This window comes from Corapipo altera, unplaced genomic scaffold, assembly GCF_003945725.1.
Source record: "Corapipo altera isolate COAL_440 unplaced genomic scaffold, ASM394572v1 58, whole genome shotgun sequence".
Lineage (NCBI taxonomy): Eukaryota > Metazoa > Chordata > Aves > Passeriformes > Pipridae > Corapipo > Corapipo altera.
The window spans coordinates 10,920,269-10,942,703 of NW_020884898.1; the positions used below are offsets into that span (position 1 = coordinate 10,920,269).

The window sequence follows — 22,435 nt, forward strand, 5'->3', positions numbered from 1 at the left end:
GTATATATTAATATGCCAATGTTTATGTATCTGTAAATCAGAAAATTATTTCACATTTGCATTTTCGCCTGATATTTTGGACCACCATACCTAGAGCAAAAAAGGAATAGCTGTATTCCTTCTCCAAGTTGTACACTTTTGTGTTTATTACAATTTAACCTTTTATGAATAATATTCAAGTTTCTTATAGTATTTATAAATCTTGTTGTATTATTGGGCTGTAATTATTGGAGTGTTAAAAACTTCCTGCTGTGTTATTTTAGAAGAAATTGGGCAGAACCTGATTATGTAGACTGGGAGTGTACTTAAGGTGATTTAGTGCACTCCCACTCATCACCACCACTATCTTGATGTGGCCTCATCCAGGTGAAAATTAAGGGTTTCCTTTTGCTTTTTCTTTTGGTTGTTTAATTACTAGCTGGATCTGTTCCTTGATCTGGTTCACCGCATGGCAAGGTGTGTGCTGGCACTGCAGGAAGGGAATGTGCAGCTGGAAGGGAAGCAGGATGATAGATTGCCCCTATAGCATATAGCCAATGCTTAGATTGACTTAAAACAATTAGGGAACTACAGCCTTACAAAAATACACCCAGAGTGTTATTCTAAATTATCTGTAAAATGGCAAAATATACAAATAACAAAACTGCTTCTGTTTTCCTCATTTAATACATGGGTAAAACCCTGATTTTAGGACGGTTTGTTTTGGGATTGGTTTTTTTTTAGGGGTGGAAGGAAACTGCTTATTATACTTGGGATTTTTTCTTTTTTTCCAAAAGAGAATCCTAATTTTTGTTTATCTGTTTCTGTTAACTCTTCCAGGCTGCGTTTACTCTTGTTAATGAGGGTATAGCAAATTGCTTTCATTGTTTCCAAGCTGCTTCTCATTCTTCAATTTGATTGCTTTTAAAATACTGTAGAACAACTAAATTGTTTTATTGCACTGAGAATATATAAGCTACTTCTTTTCACAGAGCCTTTGGTGACTTAAACCAGCATTTTTCTAGGAATTTTTAGACCATGTTTTCACTTTCCAAAACATTATATTTGAAAATAGAGACAAATAAGAATATCTGACCCAGATGAAGCAATATTTCTGTTCATTTTGAAGTACCTTGTGAGTTCGGTGTTTGTGAGAAATCTATACTGACATCCCTTGGTCCAGATTTCCCTCAAATAGAGTTGTTGTGCAGGGAGCAGGGCAAGTTTCCTCACCCTGTACTGTTAGCATGCTCTTGGATTGAAATGGTGCTTTGTTCTTCCTGACTGAGCTGAGACCCAGGATTTCACTGAGTGCCAAAATGTGGGATTCTCTGAGGGGAAACCCTGGCACTGCGTGAGCCAAAGCGCAAACTACTAAATTCCTCTGACACCACAGCGTTGCTGCTTTAAACTGTTTAAAAGTCAAGTTGTCTTCCAGGCCCTCGAGTTTTAGTTACAGCTAGCTGAAGATTCAGACAAGGATTTAATCTGCGCTATTAAGCTTTTCTCTTCGCAGGTGGCAGAGACATAATGTTGACGTGTATAATAAAGTGCAAAGAAAGGAGGAGTGCACAGTGACTGTATCTTAACATTCTCCAGATATGGCAAAGAGAACTCGGGGAGGGAGGTTTGGATTTGAATGTTTGTGGGATGGAATATGAAATTAAAGCCGAAGTTTTTCTCCATTTCCAGTTTGTTAGGATACTTAGTCACTGCTTCTGCTTTAAAAAAAAAAAAAAAAAAAAAAAAAAGAACTGGAAAGCAGTGGTAAAACTTTTGCTCGCTTGACTTTTAATTCACGATTATTTAGGGTTGTTTTTTGCTTTTGGAGACACAATGAAATATGTATTTTCTTTTGCTTATGTTTAATGTTTGCCTTAATAATGAATTGTTGTGCAGAGTTATGGCATGAATGATCACAAAGAGTCTGTTATATTATTCTACTTTAATAGATTTAATTAATTGCATGTGATGACCGTATAAGAAATTAATTTGCCTCTCACTGAAATCACTAAGAACAAGGCTAGTTTTTTCAGATTTAAGTATTATGGTTTGGGGGTTTTCTTTCCCCTCTCCTTATTTTCTCCTCCCACAGCACCACCAGTGAAGCTGATAGTGCAAGCTGGACTGTTGTATCTTCAGTCCTGGTGCATCTTAACTGAGGGGAGAGATACACCCATCAACTAGCATGGAAATTAGAACGAGCCCTCTTTTACCTAACTGGTGCAAACTGACATAAACAGAGAGATATTCTTGTAAACAGTGCCACAGCAAATGGATAACAACTTTTTTTTTTCAATAGAATTGTATAGATCTGAAATTATAAAAATCTCTGTAGGCTGTATGGCTCAGCAAGAAAGAATATCCCTTATTTGACATGTTTAGGTCTTGGTTAAAAGAATCACTGATCACTGTCTGCGTGGAAAAAGTTTTTCATTCGTTGTGTCTGAGAACAAATGGAATAATTCTTGAAAATTGCACAATATCATTTTCATGAGCCATATTTTACCATGGCAGAGCTCAATATTTATATTGATTTGCTTTGGGATACCTATTGCAAAAAAATTCTATTTTATAAGCAGTTAAGACAGATTGCTTTTAATCGGTAGAATATGTTTCATGGATTAAATATGTGCTCAGAAAATAGGAAACTGCTACTTTTTGTATCTCATAAAAATGGTAATGCAACAATTAGCAGGGTCATATTATAAAGCACAGACTTTACTCTAGCTTAATGGATCTAGGGATATGCATTCATCAGCAACGATAGATTTAGCATAAAATGACATGTAAATGAATTGATGACTGATCATAAATTAATTTTAGTGCTGAAGAAGTAATAGAGACACAGCAAGATGCCACTTTATCATAGTATTTTACTGCTCAGCAACATTTGAGCAACTACTTAATGTTCTGTGTGCATTTCTTTTCTAACAGCTTGAATAAATTTGAGAATTTTTTTGTGCCTTTCAGCAATATGGAAACCAAAAAAATCTCAAAAGATGGAATGCAAACAGAAATAAATTTGGCTAAGTGACATAAATTCATTTTTCATTAGATGTTTATGAAGGGCATTAAGTATGGTTGGACCTGTGAAGTGCCAAATATGTATGCATGATTTTTACCTCCTTTTGTTTAGTGTTTCCTGCCTCAAAATAAAAAATTTAAAACTTAGGGGTTTATTCCAGGCGTATATATTTAAATATTCAGGCATTTATGGTGAATTATAATGTAAAGTATGAGAAAAAGTCTAGTTTTTGAAGTGTGGTCATAATTATATTCTGCATTTATATATCCTTCTATTATTGATTCTTATTTTAGTGGTACAATGACTATTTCCCCTTCTATTCCATCATTTTCACCAAAATCAGTGGGCATTTCTTCTTTGTAATCATGGCAGTGGTTAGACATATCTAAGAGAGGATAATGTCTTTCTCCTCTACAAAGGCTAAGAGAAATCTGTAACTGATTTCAGCTGAAGTAGCATCAGTCCCCAGGAGTGTCACCCATTCTTCACAAACTTAAGGAGTCCATCCCTGTTCCATCAAAAAAAAAAAACCAAACCTGCAGGGGAGCAGGGACCCAACATTACTCTGTGCTTGGTGGTCTTGTGAAGGAAAGCACATGTGCACACACATGAAAGTGCCAGTGACATCATCTCTTCAGTTTAAGCAAGCACATAGAGTTTGATACGTACAGAAAAGTATTTTCAGAAGCGTTAGCTTTGTTGTGAGCAGCTTCTGTTTCACAAGTGCATTAGATATTTTTATATTTAAGTAAAGCAACAGCACACTTTACAAAGAAAAATAGCATTTTTATTGCCAGCAAAATGCCGCTAAAAGTGGTAGCAATGCAGTCTACTAGAAGCTAGCACCTCTATTCCCCTCACCTTTCCCTGAGAGCCAGGATGCTTTCTGTTTGCATTAGCACCAAGAGATATTTTATGGAGCAAGAAAACAGAGTTCAACTTTTCACGGGGCTGATTTTGTTCTGCATAAAGCATTTACTGCTGCTGTCAGCAAGAGTAAAATTTACAGTTGCCAGAAAGCGTAAAAACTCAAATGTGCTCTTGGAAAACACATAGTGAGCTGCATGTAAAGGAGACACTAAAAGCCTGTTTCATCCCATTTCAAAATTCACAGTTGATCTGAAAGGAACGTCAGCATCTCTTATTTTGCCTTTATTCAGAGAAAAACAAATGTGCATCTGATTTGGAAAACAAGAGGCCAGTGGATGCCTTTAAACGAGTAGTCACCACGTGTGCTGTGTTAACACAGCTGTGTGGTGGCCTGAGGTGCCCAGGCTGGGCTCCAGCACTCCCATACCTTCTGGGCAATGTCCACACCTCTACAGGTCAAAGCAAAAAGGGTTTCACTGCTGCGAGTTTTAGTGTGGAAAAGAAATTGTTTATGCAGGGAAACCGAATAGCTCTGGAATCAGTAATGTAGAGATTTTGCCGTCAGCTCCCTGGTCACACACAGCTGCGGGTGCTGTGTGTGTCTCAGGGTATCTTGCTGACTTCAGCAGTTATAAAAAGTTTTGCCTCTGCTTCCAGCAACCATAAGTTTCATATAGAATCATAGAAGGGTTTGGGTTTGAAAGGACCTTTAAAGGTCATCTTGTTCCAACCCCTCTGCCATGGACAGGGACACCTTCCTCTAAACCAGGTTGCTCCAAGCCCCATCCAACCTGGCCTTGAACACTCCAGTAATGGACCATCCACAGCTTCTCTGGGCATCCTGTTCCAGTGCCTCACCACCCTCATAGTGAAGAATTTTTTCTCAATATTCAGTCTAAACCTACTCTCAGTTTAAAAACGTTGCCTCTTGTCCTGCCACTGTAGACCTTATCAGAAAGTCTCTCTCTGTCTTTTCTATAAACCCCCTTTATATATTGAAAGGCTGCAGTGAGATCTCCCCAGAGCCTTCTCTTCTCCAGGCTGAACAACCCCAGCTCTCTCAGCCTACCTTCACAGGAGAGGTTTTCCAGCACTCTAATAATTTTGGTGGCTCTTCTCTGGACACACTCTCACTTAGATTTCATATCTATCTTGTGCTGGGGATGCCAGAACTGGATGCAGAACTCTAGGTGAGGTCATGATGTCCCAGTAAAACTCACATCCCTGCAAGAACTGACTTCCAGCCTGACAGGTCACTCCTAGCACAGCTGCTGGAGAAGAGGGCAAGGGAGAGTGATCTCTGGGCAGAGCACACTATTCCCAGCCTTGATAATACTTGTTGTTCATGGGAATGTGAAGGAGTTGAGGAACAGGACTTTTTTATAGGGTTAGCCTACAAAACTGGCAGTCTGATAACAGCAGTTAAAATTTAGGTATTTTTAGAAAAAGTGGCATATCTATGAGTGTGTAGAACACACACTAGGAAGAGAGCATTATGGGCTTTTACAGATTTTTAATATATTTCATACTGAAAACGTGGCCTATTTTTTTTTGATTGAATGACAATCCAGTCCTTCAAAGAACAGATGAAAAATAGCTACTAGACATACCCTGAAGGTGTCCTATCCCAATTGCAATGTGTAGTGTATGTTGTGTAACAGCTGAGGGGTTAGCAAATGGACAGAGCAACATGAGCAAGCAGAAATTAAAAGTTCTTTTAAAATATCCATAGTCTTATGGACTATGATACCAAAAACAATAACTATTCTGTACAGTATATGGTTTTATATGTCTCTACATAGACAGTAGAACATATCACACAAAACCCTTGGGCTCTGAAACTAATGGGATACATGTTAAATTTTTAGCATCCAAGTATCGTCCTTTGATATCTGCAGCTCTAGTTATATTTTTCATGTTTCAGCTTGTGCTTACATATTTTGCAGAACATGTTGATAAGCGATTGTTTGAAAATGTCCTCAGCTATAGCATTTCATTTTCTTACATCTTCATGAAGTGTTTTATCTGTAGTATCTCTTTTCATACATCATCAGTAACTGTTGCTAAGCCTCTTTACTGCTCATTCTCTATGATATCCTATCGCACTTTGATTGTTAGTTCACAAACTGTCTTCTCGGAGGAAATTTAGTTTTAGCCTTCTCTTGCTGCTGTCTGGGCTCCCTTACATCTGTCTGCATCAGGTCGAGTCTGTTTGGAAAATAACAATTTTATGTGTGCTCTTGGCAAGCAGAATCGAACTCTGTCACTCTCTGTTGCACTTAACACACTTTCTGCCTGTCAGACCTCCACAGACCTCTTCTGTTTCTTTTCTTGTATCTTAAGAGTGCATGGGCTTTTGTTATTATAGCCTGCCACTTCACTGACATTAAAAGCTTTGGTCACTGCAGCATCGCAAAATAACCCATTGTTCTTGGGCTTTGTGGTGCAACATGGTACTGAATTCCAGTATTCATGTATTGTGCTCATGACTCGTTTTTGCTGGATGTTTTTCATATTTGACACCACCTTTAGTTAATTAGCCTATCAGTTTGATGCTAACAAGCAGGTCATTATTGATTTACTACTTAGCAGTTTTAAATACCATAATACTTTCTTGCACGTGGATTGGAAACAGGCTACTGTTCTGCTACACATCTTATGTACATTTGCAAAGTTCGGCTGTGCTGACTGAGTACTTAAATCAGGGCCATGATTTATCCTTCCCCACGTGTCTTCATGTCTTTGATAACCAGTTCTCTACAGATTCTCGTGGGTTCACTGGGCTTTTTTGGGGGCTTTTTTTTTTTTTTTTCAACATATGCATGTGACTGTTGTTAAAAAGCAGATTTCAGATATTTCAAGATAGGTGCCCGTACTACGTCAGAACAATATGCTGTGTCTACATAGCACCATCCAATGCCCTGCAGCAGCTCAGGTCCCAAAAGTATTCTGCAGCTCAACTGGACTTGGTAACTCATTAGCACGGCTGCTCTATTCCTGGAAAATATGAATGAAGAGCAAATAAGATTCCTTCACTGTTTTGCTCTTTACATTCTAGTTATGTCAAGATTTCCATATTTCTTTCATATGCTTTTTCAGGTGTCTGGTTTTCTGACTGCATTTTTATGATGTTGTTATCACTTTCATCTCCTGCAGTGATGGTAACGCATGGTTAGAAGGTTCCATGGGGCCAACATTGGCTTGGTGACTGACTCAGTATTAAATTTGAGCATATATTTGCTCTGCTGCTGAATCTTAATTATTTCTAACCTTTCAAAAAAGTTACTTTAGTCCACTAGAATGAACTACTTTAGATCAGTTTTCTTCAGGCCATTGAAACTGCTTATTTATTTTAAAATTTTGGTTGACAAAATGACACAAAGCCAGTCTTGTTCAGGATAGCTCTTGAAGCCTAGGTCTGACTTTAGCCATATCTATCAAGACTTACACGTGTGCTGTCCAAAATTAAAACTTGGTTTTGCAAATATCAAACTAGATACTGGTTTGTAATAAGTCAAGTGAAAAAACCCCAAAACAATCACATTCATTTCGATTCCAAAAATGATCTATTAACTTTCAAAAGAATTTATTATGGAGCTTTCACATTTGTAGATAATATGTATAATTCTGTTTACAGGATCAAAGCTGTATGGAGCAATCTATGAATGAGACTCCTCTTAGCTTTGATAGTGCTTTATTATAACAAACTCCGTCAGATAAACTGTGGGTTTCGTGTTGGGAAAGGACATACTAAGTGGGTCTTTAAACTTTAGCTGAATATTGTTCTTTTGTACCAAGCTCTGTCAAATGAATTTTGGGTTTCCTGTTGAGAAAGGACATATTAATTGGGTCTTTAAGCTTTAGATGATCAAAAGGTATCAAATGTGCACAACTCACTAGACCCCTACATTTGTTTTTAGGTTCAATGGTAAATGGATGGGGTTCTGCGTCTGATGAGGACCGTAACTTTTCTAGTCATAGATCTAGTGTAGGTAGCTCCTCAGATGACTCGATCTTTACCAGCGGCAGTTTTGCACAAGCACTGGTTGCAGCAGCAGATAAAGCTGGGTTTAGGCTGGATGGAACCAGCCTGACAAGAACAGGTTTGTAGACTCAAAGTTGATGCTCTCTGCATGAAGGGTGTCTCTGCCTACTCTTCTCTTCTCTCAGTGAACCCACGTCTCACTCTTGTCTAACGTGCATGGAATAAGGTGGATGGAGATATTTTTATCGGTATACTTTCAATGAAACTTTGCATTGTGTTTCATTTTTGGTCGTTTGAAGTAGTGAATAGCACAAGCTTTTAATCTGCACCTTCGGTCTGCTGCAGTTTCCCTCTCTACTGACTCTGCTGTGTATTTACTGACAAATGCTCCATTTAATATTTCAGTGAAGAAATCACTAATTCTGCCTTGCAGTTTTGATGATCTTATTTTCTGAAAAATCTCCTCACAATCATTCACATTTCCAGTGATGAAGATCATATTTAAACTATAATCTCCATTCCTGCTCTTCTGTTGCATTTCTTCTCTGAAAAGTGTATTTTTCTGTGAAGTTTTTCTAAGCATGGGGTGAATTGGTGTGCTTTTATTGTTAACATTGCAAACTGTTTAAAATCTTTATTAATAGCTGATTTAAAAATACTTGATTCAATAAGTTAATATATTTTGATAACATTTAATTTTAGTTATGCCAACTGAGTCTGCCAAGTAAAATGTAAAAAAGGTAAAGTGACTATTGCTTTTGAAAACAGCCAACCTTCTAAAATTAATTAATGAAAACTAAATATAATTTAGTTCGTATTTTTAAAGCTTCTTATGTCTTATTTCTATTTAAAAAAAAAGATAAGGAAAAATGATCTTTAAATATTCTGGAGGGGGAAAAATGTATTGCATTTTCTTAGTCTTATAAAAAAAGCCAAAATTACTAATTATTTGAATCCACAAATCTAATAGCAAAGTATGAGCTTGGATCATATTTTCTTATACTTCCTCAGCCAATTCCTGCCCACAAGTCCCATAACGTTCCTATCATTTAAATTTTTTCACTATTAGTCTGGTGTGAAGTCTCTGCTCCAGTAATATGTGTACACTTGTGAGAAATGTCTCACATGTTAGGCCTGAAAAATGTCACTCTTTCTGCATGCAATGACTTCATGGCAAATACCACCTTTTAAGGACATTAGGAATAATGAGAAGAGTTGATGGCAAAGTCCTATGTCTCCAACAATCTAGAAGGTGAACACATACGGCTTTTCCCAAACCACTGGGACTTTGGCCACTGACTTTGGTCATACACAGTCATCCTTAAAAGGTACTTATTTCACCATAGTTGAACCCCTCAGTAGCTTCTTACACTGTGGAAAACTGACTGAGTAAATCTGCCTCATCCTTTGATAAAAAACAAAGCAAGACGAAGCAAGAACCGATATAGACCTTCACTCATCTGCTATGGGCACATATGGCCAAACTATAATTTAAAATACACTATTGGGCTTGAAGAGTCTTCTAAGTCTGAAAAGAAAGGAGCAAATCCTTCCTAAACTTTTTTTTTTTGTGGTGTTCTTGGTGTCAGTCAAAGTTAATGCAACAATTCACCCAAAGTTAATGTCACTTCTATCAGGCCTTTGAGAAGTGCAGTTCCCACCATAAACACATCCATAAGAGAAGTAGATAGGCACACAGACACATAGATATTTAAAAATAAATATGATTTCTCATTGTAGCAATGTGAATGGAAAATACAATGAAAGGCTGAGAGCCCTCTTGTCAGTTGTATTTTTCCAGCTTAATTAGGTCACGAATGCTCTTAAACTGAGTGCACGTGTGTAATTCCTCAGACAGACTATTAGAGTGTAGGGTACAAAAAAGTATCTAGCAGTTGTGGTAGAGTCTTTATGATTATTACCCTCTTACTCTCTTAATGATCCAGCAGGCAAAATGGAAATAAAATAAAACCCACATGTAAACAAACAGCCCTCCCCTCTTTTTCCTCACAGAAACCTCAGCAAATGGAAATAGCTCCCCGGTGCTCACTGCAGTTTCATTAGGAGATGATGCCTCCCGGGGTAGTGGGGATCAGTCAGACGTGCCTGGTATGGCCCAGCAGCCCCCACAGTGCAAAGTGGTGTCTAGCAGTGGAGAAGCAGCAGTGTTATTTCTGTTCATTGCTCTGGAGGGAGTCTGAAGGTCCTGACTCTTTACTCCTTTGCAGTCTGGACAGTTATTTTCACCCATGTAGAACAGCTGTGAAATGTTCTCACTGGTAGATACTAAAGGAGATGTCCAACTTGATGGCCTCACGTGGGAATGTTTGATTGCCAAGCGTAAGAGGTGCTGGTAAATCCAGATGCAATGTGTCTCTCCTGCCAGGCACTTTGATTCCAGTTTCCAGAAGCCATCATGTGATTTGCCATGAAGTTCAGACAGATTTCCTTTTTAACACCCTTGGGAAATTAAATCAAGAATTAGTGGATTCATCCTTGTCTCCACTTACACACACTAAATCTGCTACAAAGTCTGACACTGCTCAGCAGCTCTTACTGGAAGGGCTGCATACCAATACAAGATGCTGTAATCAGTTATTAAGTGCATTGAAAAATGTGTTTGGGGAGTCTGCACATCATTTGTGTTTGCCCCATGTCTGATTTAGGTCAGTGCTATTTATTTTGCCTCTTTTTCATGAAGGGATAAAAGAGAAGGTTTGGCATCTATTTCTTTTTAAAACCAATGTTCTGAATGAAAAATCACATTTCTTTAGTCAAAAGAATAAGTGTGAAAAATCTGCATCCTACACTCACTAGTTGCACTTGCATGTGAGTTTATTTTTACAAAACATCTGTACAGTGTACTGTGAGCTGAGATGGAATTTCAGGCTCATGTCTCAATTTCTTCGCATTACTGATTTTTTTTTATTTTTAAATGAAATTTTAATATTTTTTCTGTGTTCATCTGCTGTTTTATCCTTATCCATGAAAAAAGGGCTTGATCACTTGTCTTTGTCTGGCTGCAGCTGTGCCAGCTATAGAGGTTAATGTTTCCAGCCTCCCCCCAAATGTTTGTTACTGCTTTTTTCCCAGCTCCAGAATTAGCTGCTCGGGTGGGTGTTCTGTAACCCACTTCAGTCAAAATGAGCCAGGTTAGCAAAGGCATTGATTTCAGATCATTTAAGTTCAACTGGGCTTTTTTTGGTAGAGGAGGGTTAGGGAATGTCCACTTGAGGGGTTCTAATGTGGTAACCTCCAACAGCTAGCAGAGCCACAGCTGGGAGACAAACCTGCCTGGGAGCAGTGTCCCCCTCAGGGTGCACATCAGTCAGAAGGCAAGCCTGAGAGAATCAGGAAATCTCTGAAGTCAAACAGTGACATATTATTCTAACATGTATATATTAATGTGAAACACCATGTTAGAGAGATTACGACTGCTTTTTCACTTTGCCCTCTTTGCGCTGGGAATATTTCAAACAATATGCTGAGCTGCATATTACTCCTGATTAAGCTTATCTAGATCAGGTCATATGTGACAGCATGTTGGAAGTAAGAGCATCTGTTGAAACGATTTGCAGCAGGGTAGACCCAGGTCTAAGTTAACTAGAAGATAAAAAAACCTCCTTACTAGCTTGAGCTCAGTTGACCAGAAAAATACCAACAGCCATTTTGCCACTTTCCATCAACTCTAACACCATTTGGGCCTACAGCAACATTAAAAGAGCAGAAAGTCTGACTGACTTATACATTTTCCACTGCAGATAGGATTAAAACATGTAAGAATTTTAATTACCAGTTTTAAACAAATTAAAATGTTAACATCCCCAAGATACTTGGCAAGAACAACCTACACATGAACAAAAGGAAGTAAAAGATGGTGATCTTTAGTTTTCATCAGTTGGCATTAAACATTAAGCCTAGTTAAGTTAACTGAATAAAAACATCAGAATAAGAGGAAGTGAATGTAGTAAATGAACTGCGCTGCTCCTACAGTTCCTGCATGAGGCTTTTAATCATCTGCTCCATAGAACAGCATCAAAGATATTTTTTAAGAGACATCATGTAACTTGGATAGTTTGTCTGTATGTGTGTATATATATATATTTATATTTATATATATATATGAGGAATAAATTCAGTGAGAATACATTTTTTTTTAACATATAAAAGTGCTGAAAATGAACAGGAAAATGTTAGCATTTCAACATACCCCCATTTTTATTTCTTGAGAAAAGAGAGCCCTTAAATATACAAACCTACCCTGCTACATAGCTTGCAAAATCAGTTATGTTTATCTCACTGGAGTTACTCCAGATATACAGTGCATATGGGAGCCCCTAAAATGAGAATCTGGCTCGGTAAACATGAAAGTGGAAGGCAGGAGGAGATAAATTTGATATGATTGCAGAACTGTTTTCCTTCCCTGCTCAAGGCTGAGGAGTTGTTATGACACATCTGTTCAGCACACAGAGCAGGCAGGAATTAGATGGCATACAGTAGTTTTATCACAACAGATGGAATAATTTTAATTATAAAAGTTAAAGACAAAAGAATGCCCAGTTTATCACTTCGCTTGTTGTGGTGTGTCTTAAAGCAGTTGTCATCAGTGGGAACCTCGAGGGGACACTCGCCTCTGAGAATTAGGCCTGATTTAATGTTTCGGAACAGACATTAATAGAACAGCCCATTTCAAGGCAATAACATTTTTTCATCTGGTTTCTCTTTCTTTCCTTCTTTTTTTTTTTTTTTTTTTTGTAGGCAAAGCATATTCTTCCTCTCAGAGACCTCGGCCGAGCAGTCCTTTTTCTACTGACAGCAACACCAGTGCAGCTGTCAATCAGGGTCAGAGGCCGAGGCCCACTAAAAAACACAAGGGAGGACGGTTGGACCAGCCCCCTTTGCCTCATCGTAGGGAGGGAATCACAGATGGTAAGTGTTGTGGAGAGGGCCCTGATGATAACCTGCAACAAGCAGCTGTGCTGAGTGGGAGAAGGCAGAGCAATCTTTTAAGAAATATAGATTGTAGTGAATTACTGGTTTGGTGTAGTGGGGTCCCCAGGTTGCCTTGTGAGCAATATTGCAACGCTGGCAGTGTGGAGCTTGGTAAAGTGAGCCTTCAAGGAGCATTTCTTCATTCCGGATCTGAAACACGTTAGCATCTCTTAGGAGATATCAGATCTCGATATAAATCTTACCCAAAAATGGCTGTGTTGCACAGGAGTTGACATTAAAAAATGGCCTGTGAGTAATTTTACATTAAGTGAAAGTAGCCACCACCAGTAGCAGTGTGCCATGAATTCCTAAGGAGAAGCGTAGAGCCACTCCCGCAGCACTGTTTGCTTTGTGCTGTTTTAGACAGACATTCAACAGCTACAACATGTGCCATGCTTTTCCCATGATTCTGCCTCATGTCTTGTCTGTGCTGCTTCAGTCCTGACATCCGCTGACCTCAGTGACTTTGTTTCCCTCTTTTACATCTCTGCTCCTCTCTGACCACTGCTTCCCATCTGGAAATTTCAGGCTCTTCTAAGATCTGCCGAAGATCAGCTCTGTCTTCCATTATCTTTGTCTACCACTATTGAGTCTGGTAAAAGACACAATTGCTGCCTGCTACTTTTTGAGGAAGACTGCATAGGAAGGTGGCTGGCTGGCCACCTCCTCCTCATTTCTTCTCTTCCTGGCCTTGAACCTGTAGGTGTTGAAATGATCAGAGGGGAGAAAGAGGTGGATGGAAAAACGGCATTAAAGAAACCACTAAGGATATCTGTAATGCCATGCAGGTGGAGATGTGATCACTTCCCTCATGCTGACCCCTCTTTCAGTGTTCAGAGCAGGACAGTTCTGAGAGGTCCCACATACTGTCCCACAGACTGTCCCACATAACTCAGAGGCTGTCATAACCTGATCTGGACCGTGGGAGCGAGTGTGATGCTAATGAGTCTATCCCCCAATCTTAAGTACACCTTGACAAATCTTCTAGTGTATGGGGAAGGTGTAAAAATAAAATTATTAAATTACCTTAGATTTTAGTGTAAGAAACCTTCTTATTCTAGTCAAAATTACTTGAGAATCATAGCATCATAGAATATCACAAGTTGGAAGGAACCGATAAGGATCATCAAGACCAACTCACTCCTTTATCTTCTTTGGACAGGTAATGTAATAAATAGATGTGATAGACAGTATATTTAGATTGATTTTTTTTTTTATAATGCACTATTTATTACTCCAGGTACATGTATAAAATATATTAACATCTTGCAAGGTAGACTGTGACCACCAAAACCACCAGAGGTCTGTTCTCAGTCATGTTATCAGGTATAAAGATTCAATTTTGCAGTATCCTCTGGCAGAATCCATGTTTGCCAGACCACAAAGATGTAGAATAAATTCCAGAAGGGAAAGTCTTCACCAAAGGGGTTATTGTTATATCTCGTGCTCTATGGCTAATTCTCAATGCCATATTATTTGTGGAAACAGTGTAAAGTAGCTTAGATTTTGCTCATATGGATATGAATTGGTTTAAACATTATTACCCTGCCCTTCTGGATGTATTCCAGAGGCCTCTGCTACACAGATCCATTAAATATATGTGTCTGTGAGAACAGTAACTGGAAATCATGAGTGTCACTTGTGGTGCTGGCCATACAGTGTGTGTCCATGTGTTAATCCTTCTGTTTGGCATATCCTGTCACCTGGAACTGTGAGCAATTTGGGCTCCAAATTCTATGTACGTGTGAGTTTGTAGTGTACTCAGTATGGTGGGACCTTAATCCTTCTTTTGAATGCTATTGCTATGGAAATGTTTTACAATAATGTGGGTACCAGAAAGTAATGGGAATCCAGTTCAGGATATGGGACAAATGGAAGTGTGACTCCACTGTGAAATTTGGCATTGTTTTAAATTAGTGAAAGAGATCAGATTTTAGGATTTATCTTAAAAGAGGAATCTCCTATTGTCTTTTATTTAATTTTTATAAAATACTAATCTTACTGGAGTTTCTTTCATGTATTTGAGTCAGAATATCAATTATATACTCTTTCCCTCAACATTTCAGACACGGGCAGTAAACAGATTAATATTTGTCTGTTATAAACCTGGAAGTACTTACTATATGTTCCAAAAATGTATAATGTCCTTGAGCAACAGAGAAACCTTTCCCATTCTGTATTAACACAGGAACAAACAAACACAAATGGTACAGTTTTTCCACTTCAACTCCTACTCTGAATATGAGTCACTAAAGTGTAATGGCAAGTCTGAGTCATAGCTAAATTTGCAAAAGATCATTTGAAATTAAGGAAGCTAAAGGTTGCTGCTGCCACCTGCATGTATGTAAACAATTGAATTTAGGAAACTCTGGTATACAGAAGAAGAGTGATAACTGGATACTCTCTGTGGAATATTGCAGTGAACTTTACAAGAAGAGACAATCCCACTGTGCTTAAGCTACATCTAGAATAAGCAAGCAGGAGAACCTCAGATAGGTCCAGCAATTCTAAACCCTAATCCAGGCCAGCCCCAGGCTGTCATGATTTCAGTGGGAAGCATCACTATATGTTTTCTCCTGTTTTTCAGATGTCTCCAATTCATTCCCTTGTAACTGCTTCCTTGTGGATTTGTCATGTGAGAACATACTTGGTTTGTCAGTTGTTTTCAAATTCCCAAGTTAGATGAGTCCTAGTATCCTGCGTTTAAGTCTCATCACATCCCGGATATCTGTCATTTTAAATTTTCATTGACCAAGTAAGCTCCAGCTATGTCCTTTCTCTGCCCAATCCCATATGCATCCTGAGCACTTCCACCGCGTTAACTGTAACCATGTGGGACAGTGCAAAAGATCTAAGAAGCTGTAATATTTAACACATAGCACACACATCTCAGACTGTGTAAGCATATGAGGGTTCAACTGCATGCTTAATTTTGACAGCAATCCACACAAATCCCCTAAAAGCCTGCTGCTTCATTTTCTTCAGCTGCAGGTCAGAATACTCTAGAGACTGACTCTAAATGGAGTCTTTATATTTGTCTTGCTGTACAACTTGTTTTTTAACTTCCACGTCCTGAAAGACTATGGATACTACAGCAAATCCACAGAGGAAGAATATGTTATGAATCTAACAGATGATGAAAACTTTCATTCTGAGCTCACAGGCCACCATAAAAACAGGAGGTTTTTAGTTCTAGTGCTCAAGGAATAATTTGTTTTCCTGGAAACAATATACTCACAAATTGCAAAACAGTGGAATCTGTCAAATAGTTTGTGGCATGGTAACTGCGTGACTACATTTAAAAGCTCTTCCTTTTCTGAGCATGATATGTTAAAAAAAAAAACAAAAAAAACAAAGAGGAGGCAGAAGGGAAATATGCTTAGGGACTAAAAAGGAGAATTGGAACATAAGACATCTCTTAGTTTTCCCACTGACTTCCTACTGTGTATTAAAAGTCAGTTTTTCCTAAGGTAGATCACTGTAGAGAAGATCCTTACCTTCTGATGTTAGAAAGTGGTTCAGAGGCTTATTAAATGTCACAGTAATTATCATCCCTAGGAAAAGCAATCACTGGCACAGGTAGAAAGGTTTGTCCTTATACTTGTAGGTTCTGTAACTTGCTACTTTTTCCAGTTAATAATGAGAGGCAGTGACAAAGTTTGACTAGCACCTAAATCACTTAGCCAATGCCCTGCCTTCTAACAGAGGGCTGGAGTAATCCCAGGACGAATATCCATTTCCCCCCTATTAGGCACTCTGATGTCCTACAGCTTCTCAATCACAATCCCTCCATTACTAAATCAATAAGACAATCACTCCACCACCACCTCCAGCAATGCACTTATGAATTGCCTCACAGGTTTGATAATCCTGCCATTAGAGGCTTCAAACGATAGTCTGGATGACATCCCACTGGCCTAGAAAGTTACTAGCTCAGTGTGGGTTTTTAGGTATTTTATGTGGCACATGAAAGATAAATGTGATTTAGATGGAAGTAGAGCGATAGTCAGTGTTACCACTCTGGGTATCCTCATTGAAAATCCCACTGAAGTCACTAAATTTCTAAATTCAAAACTTCTCTGAAGTGATTGACATGATGGAATGAGTTGGATTGCCTCTGTGTGGTAATAAATCTGCCTACCAGAGTCTGAGGCTACTAATTCTGCTGATATTCTGTTACCCCTTTACTAGGGGTAGGAGAGGAAAGGAAAGGGAAAGAGAAAGGGAAAGGGAAGACTATGCTCTATGGCACTGGAGAAAGAAACTCATGACTCCAGATACACAAGATTTTTCTGTGTGCCCACGCAAGATAACAGAGAATATTTAGTAATTTACCTAAGGCAGAAGATTTACACTGTGGGATTTACAGAGTTGTAGAGCAAGGAAATAGCCACATTTCCAAATGAAGCTCTCTTCCAGCTTTTATTAAAAAGGACAGGTAGGTGTTACTGTGACAGTCAGCCTGAGGAAGACGGTGAAGAAGCAAACGGTTTAGTCAGGCGAAGGTTGGCTACAATTAGTAACTGTTCTTACAGATCTTCTCAGACATGTGTAACACAGTTCAGTAAGTCTGTACTCAGGCTGGAGACAGCTTATTTTAATTCTATAGTACCTGTAATTCTTCCAGAATTTTGTGAATCTTCATTAGAATGTAAATCTTATTTTTCACTTCAACTCATCCATGGGTCTAGAACAGCCAAAGAGTTTTACAAACATGATGTTTTATTTCACTTCTATGCATAAGTCAGTCTTTATGCTTATTTTGTGGATGGATAAAAGCAAGAATTAGGTTAACATTAGACCAGCAGCATAAGTCTACAGTAGTTCCAGGAGTTGCAGCTAGCTCTAGAACATGGAGAACGATTTAAGTACAAACCTTCTTTCCTTTTAAGTACCTAATTAATAACAACTATTAGATGGCAATTTCTGAAGAAGGGTACTCTGTTTAAAGTTTAATACTGCAATAATTTGAACTTTTTTTTTCTATGATACTACTTGAAAATTTTGTTTATATTGAACGGTAAATATTTTATCTGGGGAAATTGCATAGTCCTATGTCATGTTATGACTGTTTATTGGATTCAATGCATCCCCACAAAGTGCTTATAAATCACAGCTTCAGTAATCTCTATTTCAGATTTCATAAGCAGATGCCAGTGTTGTGGTTCTGTACATTAACTGGTTATGCTCGCAATAAAATCAATTATAAGAAATGCCATTTTGGAAGCCAACACTATAAAGCAATTTCAACATTGGCAAGCTCCCATACCCCCCTGCTTCCACCTACAGTAACTCAAGTATAGTCATTGTCACGAAAGGTCACATCTATATTCATAATGAAAAATTTCTCAAATAAATTAGTGCTGAACATAAAGCATACACCAGGCTCACTGACACGTTATTATAAGGCTGCTCTTACCAGAACATAGTTATCTTAATCGGGGTGTAGCACTTCAGCTCTGAGCAAAGGTACAGGAGCCTCATCAGGGACAACTTCTTTACCTTGTAAACACAAATTACCTGCACTTCCTCATTTATCTGTAAGAGACAATGTTGACTGGAATGACATTTCAGCGACTTTGGAAGCGTTTCTGCTCCATATATGAGGTATAAGTAACCTTCTAACAGCAAGGACATGAAAAAAATTCTGTGTAGCGTTATATAAAGTATTATATAAAGCCAGATTATAAACTCCCTCCAAAGGCCTCCTGACCAATTTATAAAATGAATTTCAGTTTCACTAGAGTTATAAGCATCAGACTTCCCTGAAGGCAAAACAGGTTTCCTTTTCCATTCCTGTTACTGAACCAAGTTCAATTTCTTGATAAATCTTCACGACACTGTAAGATACAATAGACTAGAAAACAGGACAGACCCATATCTGTTATAGACTAGCACAGTTTTAATGAAGTTGATGGAGCTGCAGGGATTTATTTGGGCTATGCATTGCCCCAAAACAGAATTATCAAAAAATGTTCCATGTATAAAATGGGTATCTGATAGGGAATAGTTTTTATTATGATACTAAAGGGCTTCTATTTCTTGTTTTCTTTTTCTTAAATAATCTGAGGCTTTTCTGGACTATTATAAGTCTATTGTGTAGTTTACATGAAAATCGTAGATTTAGAATTAAAATTATTCAGAATTGGTAATTACCTTGGGTCTAGAGGAAATAAAAAATGTACTTTTGCCTCAACAAATGTGATTAGAAGGTTGATCTTCAGTTCTAAGAGTACCTTAGTAGTCCAAGTGATAAACTTGAAAAGAACAAAATTGTTAGAGACCAGTCAAGTGCCTTTTGGTGTTAGCTTAAATTGTATTTTGGTTGGTTATATTTGCAAGACACTAAACTGAAGAGTGCCCATCCCATTGTCTGTGAAGACTTTAGCTCTTCATTTACTTGAATAAAATGCTTACACATTGTTTGGTGGTTCCATTTAAACACCTTTTTCAGAGATATATTGATGGTTTTTCAATGACAGTAGGTTTTGTGAATATTTTTTTCGCAATTTTTTGGCATTTTATTCATTTTGATGATGTTCTATATTAGATTTTGAGTTTAGACATCAGGCTGAAAGTTAAGCCTGAAAATGGGGATAATGAAAAAAGTCCCAATATGTTGAGGGAAATTGTCAACTGGCAGAGGTCGGTTTTCCATTGCCTTTCTCAATTGCTTGCTGTTAGTGAACAAAACAGCACCTCTACAGAAAATAAATAAACCCCACAGAAAATAAATCCTGTGCTTAGAAATGTAAGTCAGGGATGAGAGCCTATCAATTTTTATGGAAGCTAGAAAGAGCTAGCAACATAGTAACCTGAATAACGAGCTAGCAGAATACGAACCTACTTTTCTGATTAACCTGAAATTCCCTCCTTTTAAAAAATCAACGAACGGAGCGATTCATGCCGGTTGCAGGGGACTTTTCTTTTTTCAGCATCAAAATAGACCTTCTGTTTCAATGAAAAAAAAAAAAATTTAGTTCATCTAAATCTTATTCACGTTTTTTAGATCTTCCACCACCACCCGACCCGCCCCCTGGTCAGGGTTTAAGGCAGCCCATAGTCCCCGGCCAGCGCGGAGGTTCGGCAGAGAGGAAAGGAAGCTCTCTTGAGAGGCAGCATGCACCGAACGTAGATGAGACAAAGAGCTCCCTGGACCGGCAAGCTAGGACATCTCTAGAGTGGCAGCGGCAAACCCAGGAGTGGATAAGCTCTACAGACCGCCAAGAGGATTTCAGGAAAGCCCAACACAAACAAGCCTTCGGATCAGGTGTGTGTGCGCTGCACCGGCCGAGGCAAGGCAGACGGCTTCTTGACACTCTGCTGAGGGTTTCTGTACCTGGCAGGAGTCCAGAATCAGCTCACACTGGTGAGGCTTAGGCTGGAAAACAAGAAAAGGCAAAGTGAAGGGAGAGCTTGTGATCCAACTATTTTCCCTCCTGCAACCGTGAAAGCTCATTAACACCTGATTCAGGCCATTCTTGACAGTGTTTTGACAATTAATATTGTTGTCAAGCATAGCTGTGGAGAAAACAGGAGTGGTTTCAGGCCAGCACAGAAGGAGAAAGAGATTTTTAAAGTATCTTCTGGTAGATGTATTTACTTATAAATACAAGGCTATATTTTCTAGTTCTTTGAACCTTCTTCCAAATTGGCAGCAGGTGTTTTTGCCTGTCCAAAAGAAGGCTGATTCTTCTGAGCTACTGACATTCCCTCCAGCTGTATTTAAAGCACCATCTTCTTCTTCAAGGATATGACAAAGTAACACATCTCTTAGGCTCAGCAAGATGACAGAGCAGGCTTTCACCTTCATACAGGACCTGCACGTTGCCACGGGCTGACTTTATCTCCTAAATGGATTTCAGGTCTGTAAAAATGTGCACAGGAGGTGATGCTGGGCTGGAGTTGTAGTTTTACAATATTTGCAGCTTCCTTCTCTCAGCCTGACCTCAAAGTAAAAACTTCTGTTCCAGCTTTTACCCTCAAACTAGAGTATTTTCTTTAACCCACTAGTCACATGGCACACCAGTGCAGTGCTAATTAGAGTAATACAAGAGGACAATTAAGAGGATTTAAACAAAAAATTATACTATATGTGGAGTTTTCTGTAGGGTTATGCTGTTTCTTCAAGTATGTATGTGGCTCCCACTGTCACACTGCAAGTACTCTTATAATCCATCTTTTTCTTGATTTTATTCTCCTATTGATGCTCCTTGTTAATCTAGGCCAGTAGTATCACTGACACTCCAAAAAAAAAAATTAGTAATATGCAAGCAAATCTATCATGGGGGCAGGATTTACTGAATAAAGTACTCCTGGGAAATATTGCTACCAATATTTAAAATGTAACTATTTTAAATACAATCATACTTTAAAATATAACCATAGTGATACTGTTAAAAACCTCTAATCTTTCAGCTGCATAAACAAGTGAGTGGTTGTGCATGTTGTGAAATCTTGAAGTCGCAGTTTAAAAATAATGTGTGAAATTCTTGCTGTTTGGTGAAATGGCAATTTTAATTGCAATGTATGAGATGTACAAACATGTAGAAAAAATAGCCTGAATATACTTTACACTTCTTATTTCTATGTAAATTATTATTAAGAAAGCTTCTCTGACCTGCTTAGCAAGAACTCCCTTCTTTTTCCTCTGCTTCACAAGTGTACAAATAGAAGTTGTCAGTTTTTCTGTGATGCAGAGCTTATACAGTAATAAAATTCCCATCCTGCAGGACATGCATTTATCTATCCATAAATAAAGAGAACTTGATCTTGCCACTTCCAGTGACCTACATAAGCATTGAATTTAGGACTGAAGTGATTACAGGTATCTTGTTCTTGTCAAATTCAGGATGATGAGAGCAAGTGCATATCCTTTATGCATAAAATAAAGATTCCTCTAGGAGATATTATGGATTTACCCTGGTGTGAGGAGTTCATAAAGTTTGTGCTCAGGGTGGGCCAGAGCTTTATATCTATCTGTCTGCCTTCTCTGACAGCCTCTAGCACTACAGTTTCTTGCTCTGTATTCTTGTCTCTGCTGGATTTAAAAAAGGCTACTCTTGTGCACGATGCCTGTTTCTGTTACTAAACTTGGGGGGGTTAATCATATTAGTAATTGTGCTTCTTCCCTTTTCCTTTATTAATGGCATAGATCTCTGGAAATTTATCCTGTCCCACTTTTTAATACATTTCCAAAAGGAGGTATTATTAGCTATCAGCTTCCAGAAAATAGCTAATTTGCAGCTTAGGGGGTTTCATTCAGATGTTACCAAGCTGTGAGTGAAATTTTGAAAGCAAGACCTTTAGTTTGAAGTTGAATAGAATAAAAATGCTCAAGTCTGGGAACTGTGTTTCCACTGGTTGGTTTCAGTATAAACAAGATCACTGGGTTCCTGCCAGTGGTTTCATTGTGGAAGCACAGTTACAGCACATCAAATATGACATTCTCATCTGTCCCTCTAAAGAGAGTAGTGCTAGATCAGGTTACAATAGTTTTGATAATATGAAAAGCCTTTTGGTTGTTTTATGGGGCCCGGAAACATCGTTACACACGTATATCTTGATTTCATGGGGGCTAG

The 22,435-nt window shown here is 38.4% G+C and overlaps 1 protein-coding gene across 5 annotated transcripts in view; it reads left to right on the forward strand.

The window, feature by feature from the left end:
- The window catches only part of ROBO2 (roundabout guidance receptor 2), a 1,057,727-nt gene that overhangs the window by 1,025,475 nt on the left and 9,817 nt on the right, over positions 1–22,435 (forward strand). For 4 of the 5 annotated variants that reach the window (XM_027648665.1, XM_027648666.1, XM_027648667.1 and 1 more), the window contains 3 exons: positions 7,798–7,980; positions 12,621–12,791; positions 19,864–20,124. In XM_027648665.1, coding sequence (XP_027504466.1) covers positions 7,798–7,980; positions 12,621–12,791; positions 19,864–20,124 — 615 coding nt within the window. The remainder of the gene's footprint in view (positions 1–7,797; positions 7,981–12,620; positions 12,792–19,863; positions 20,125–22,435) is intronic. The other variant, XM_027648669.1, reaches the window with a different exon arrangement.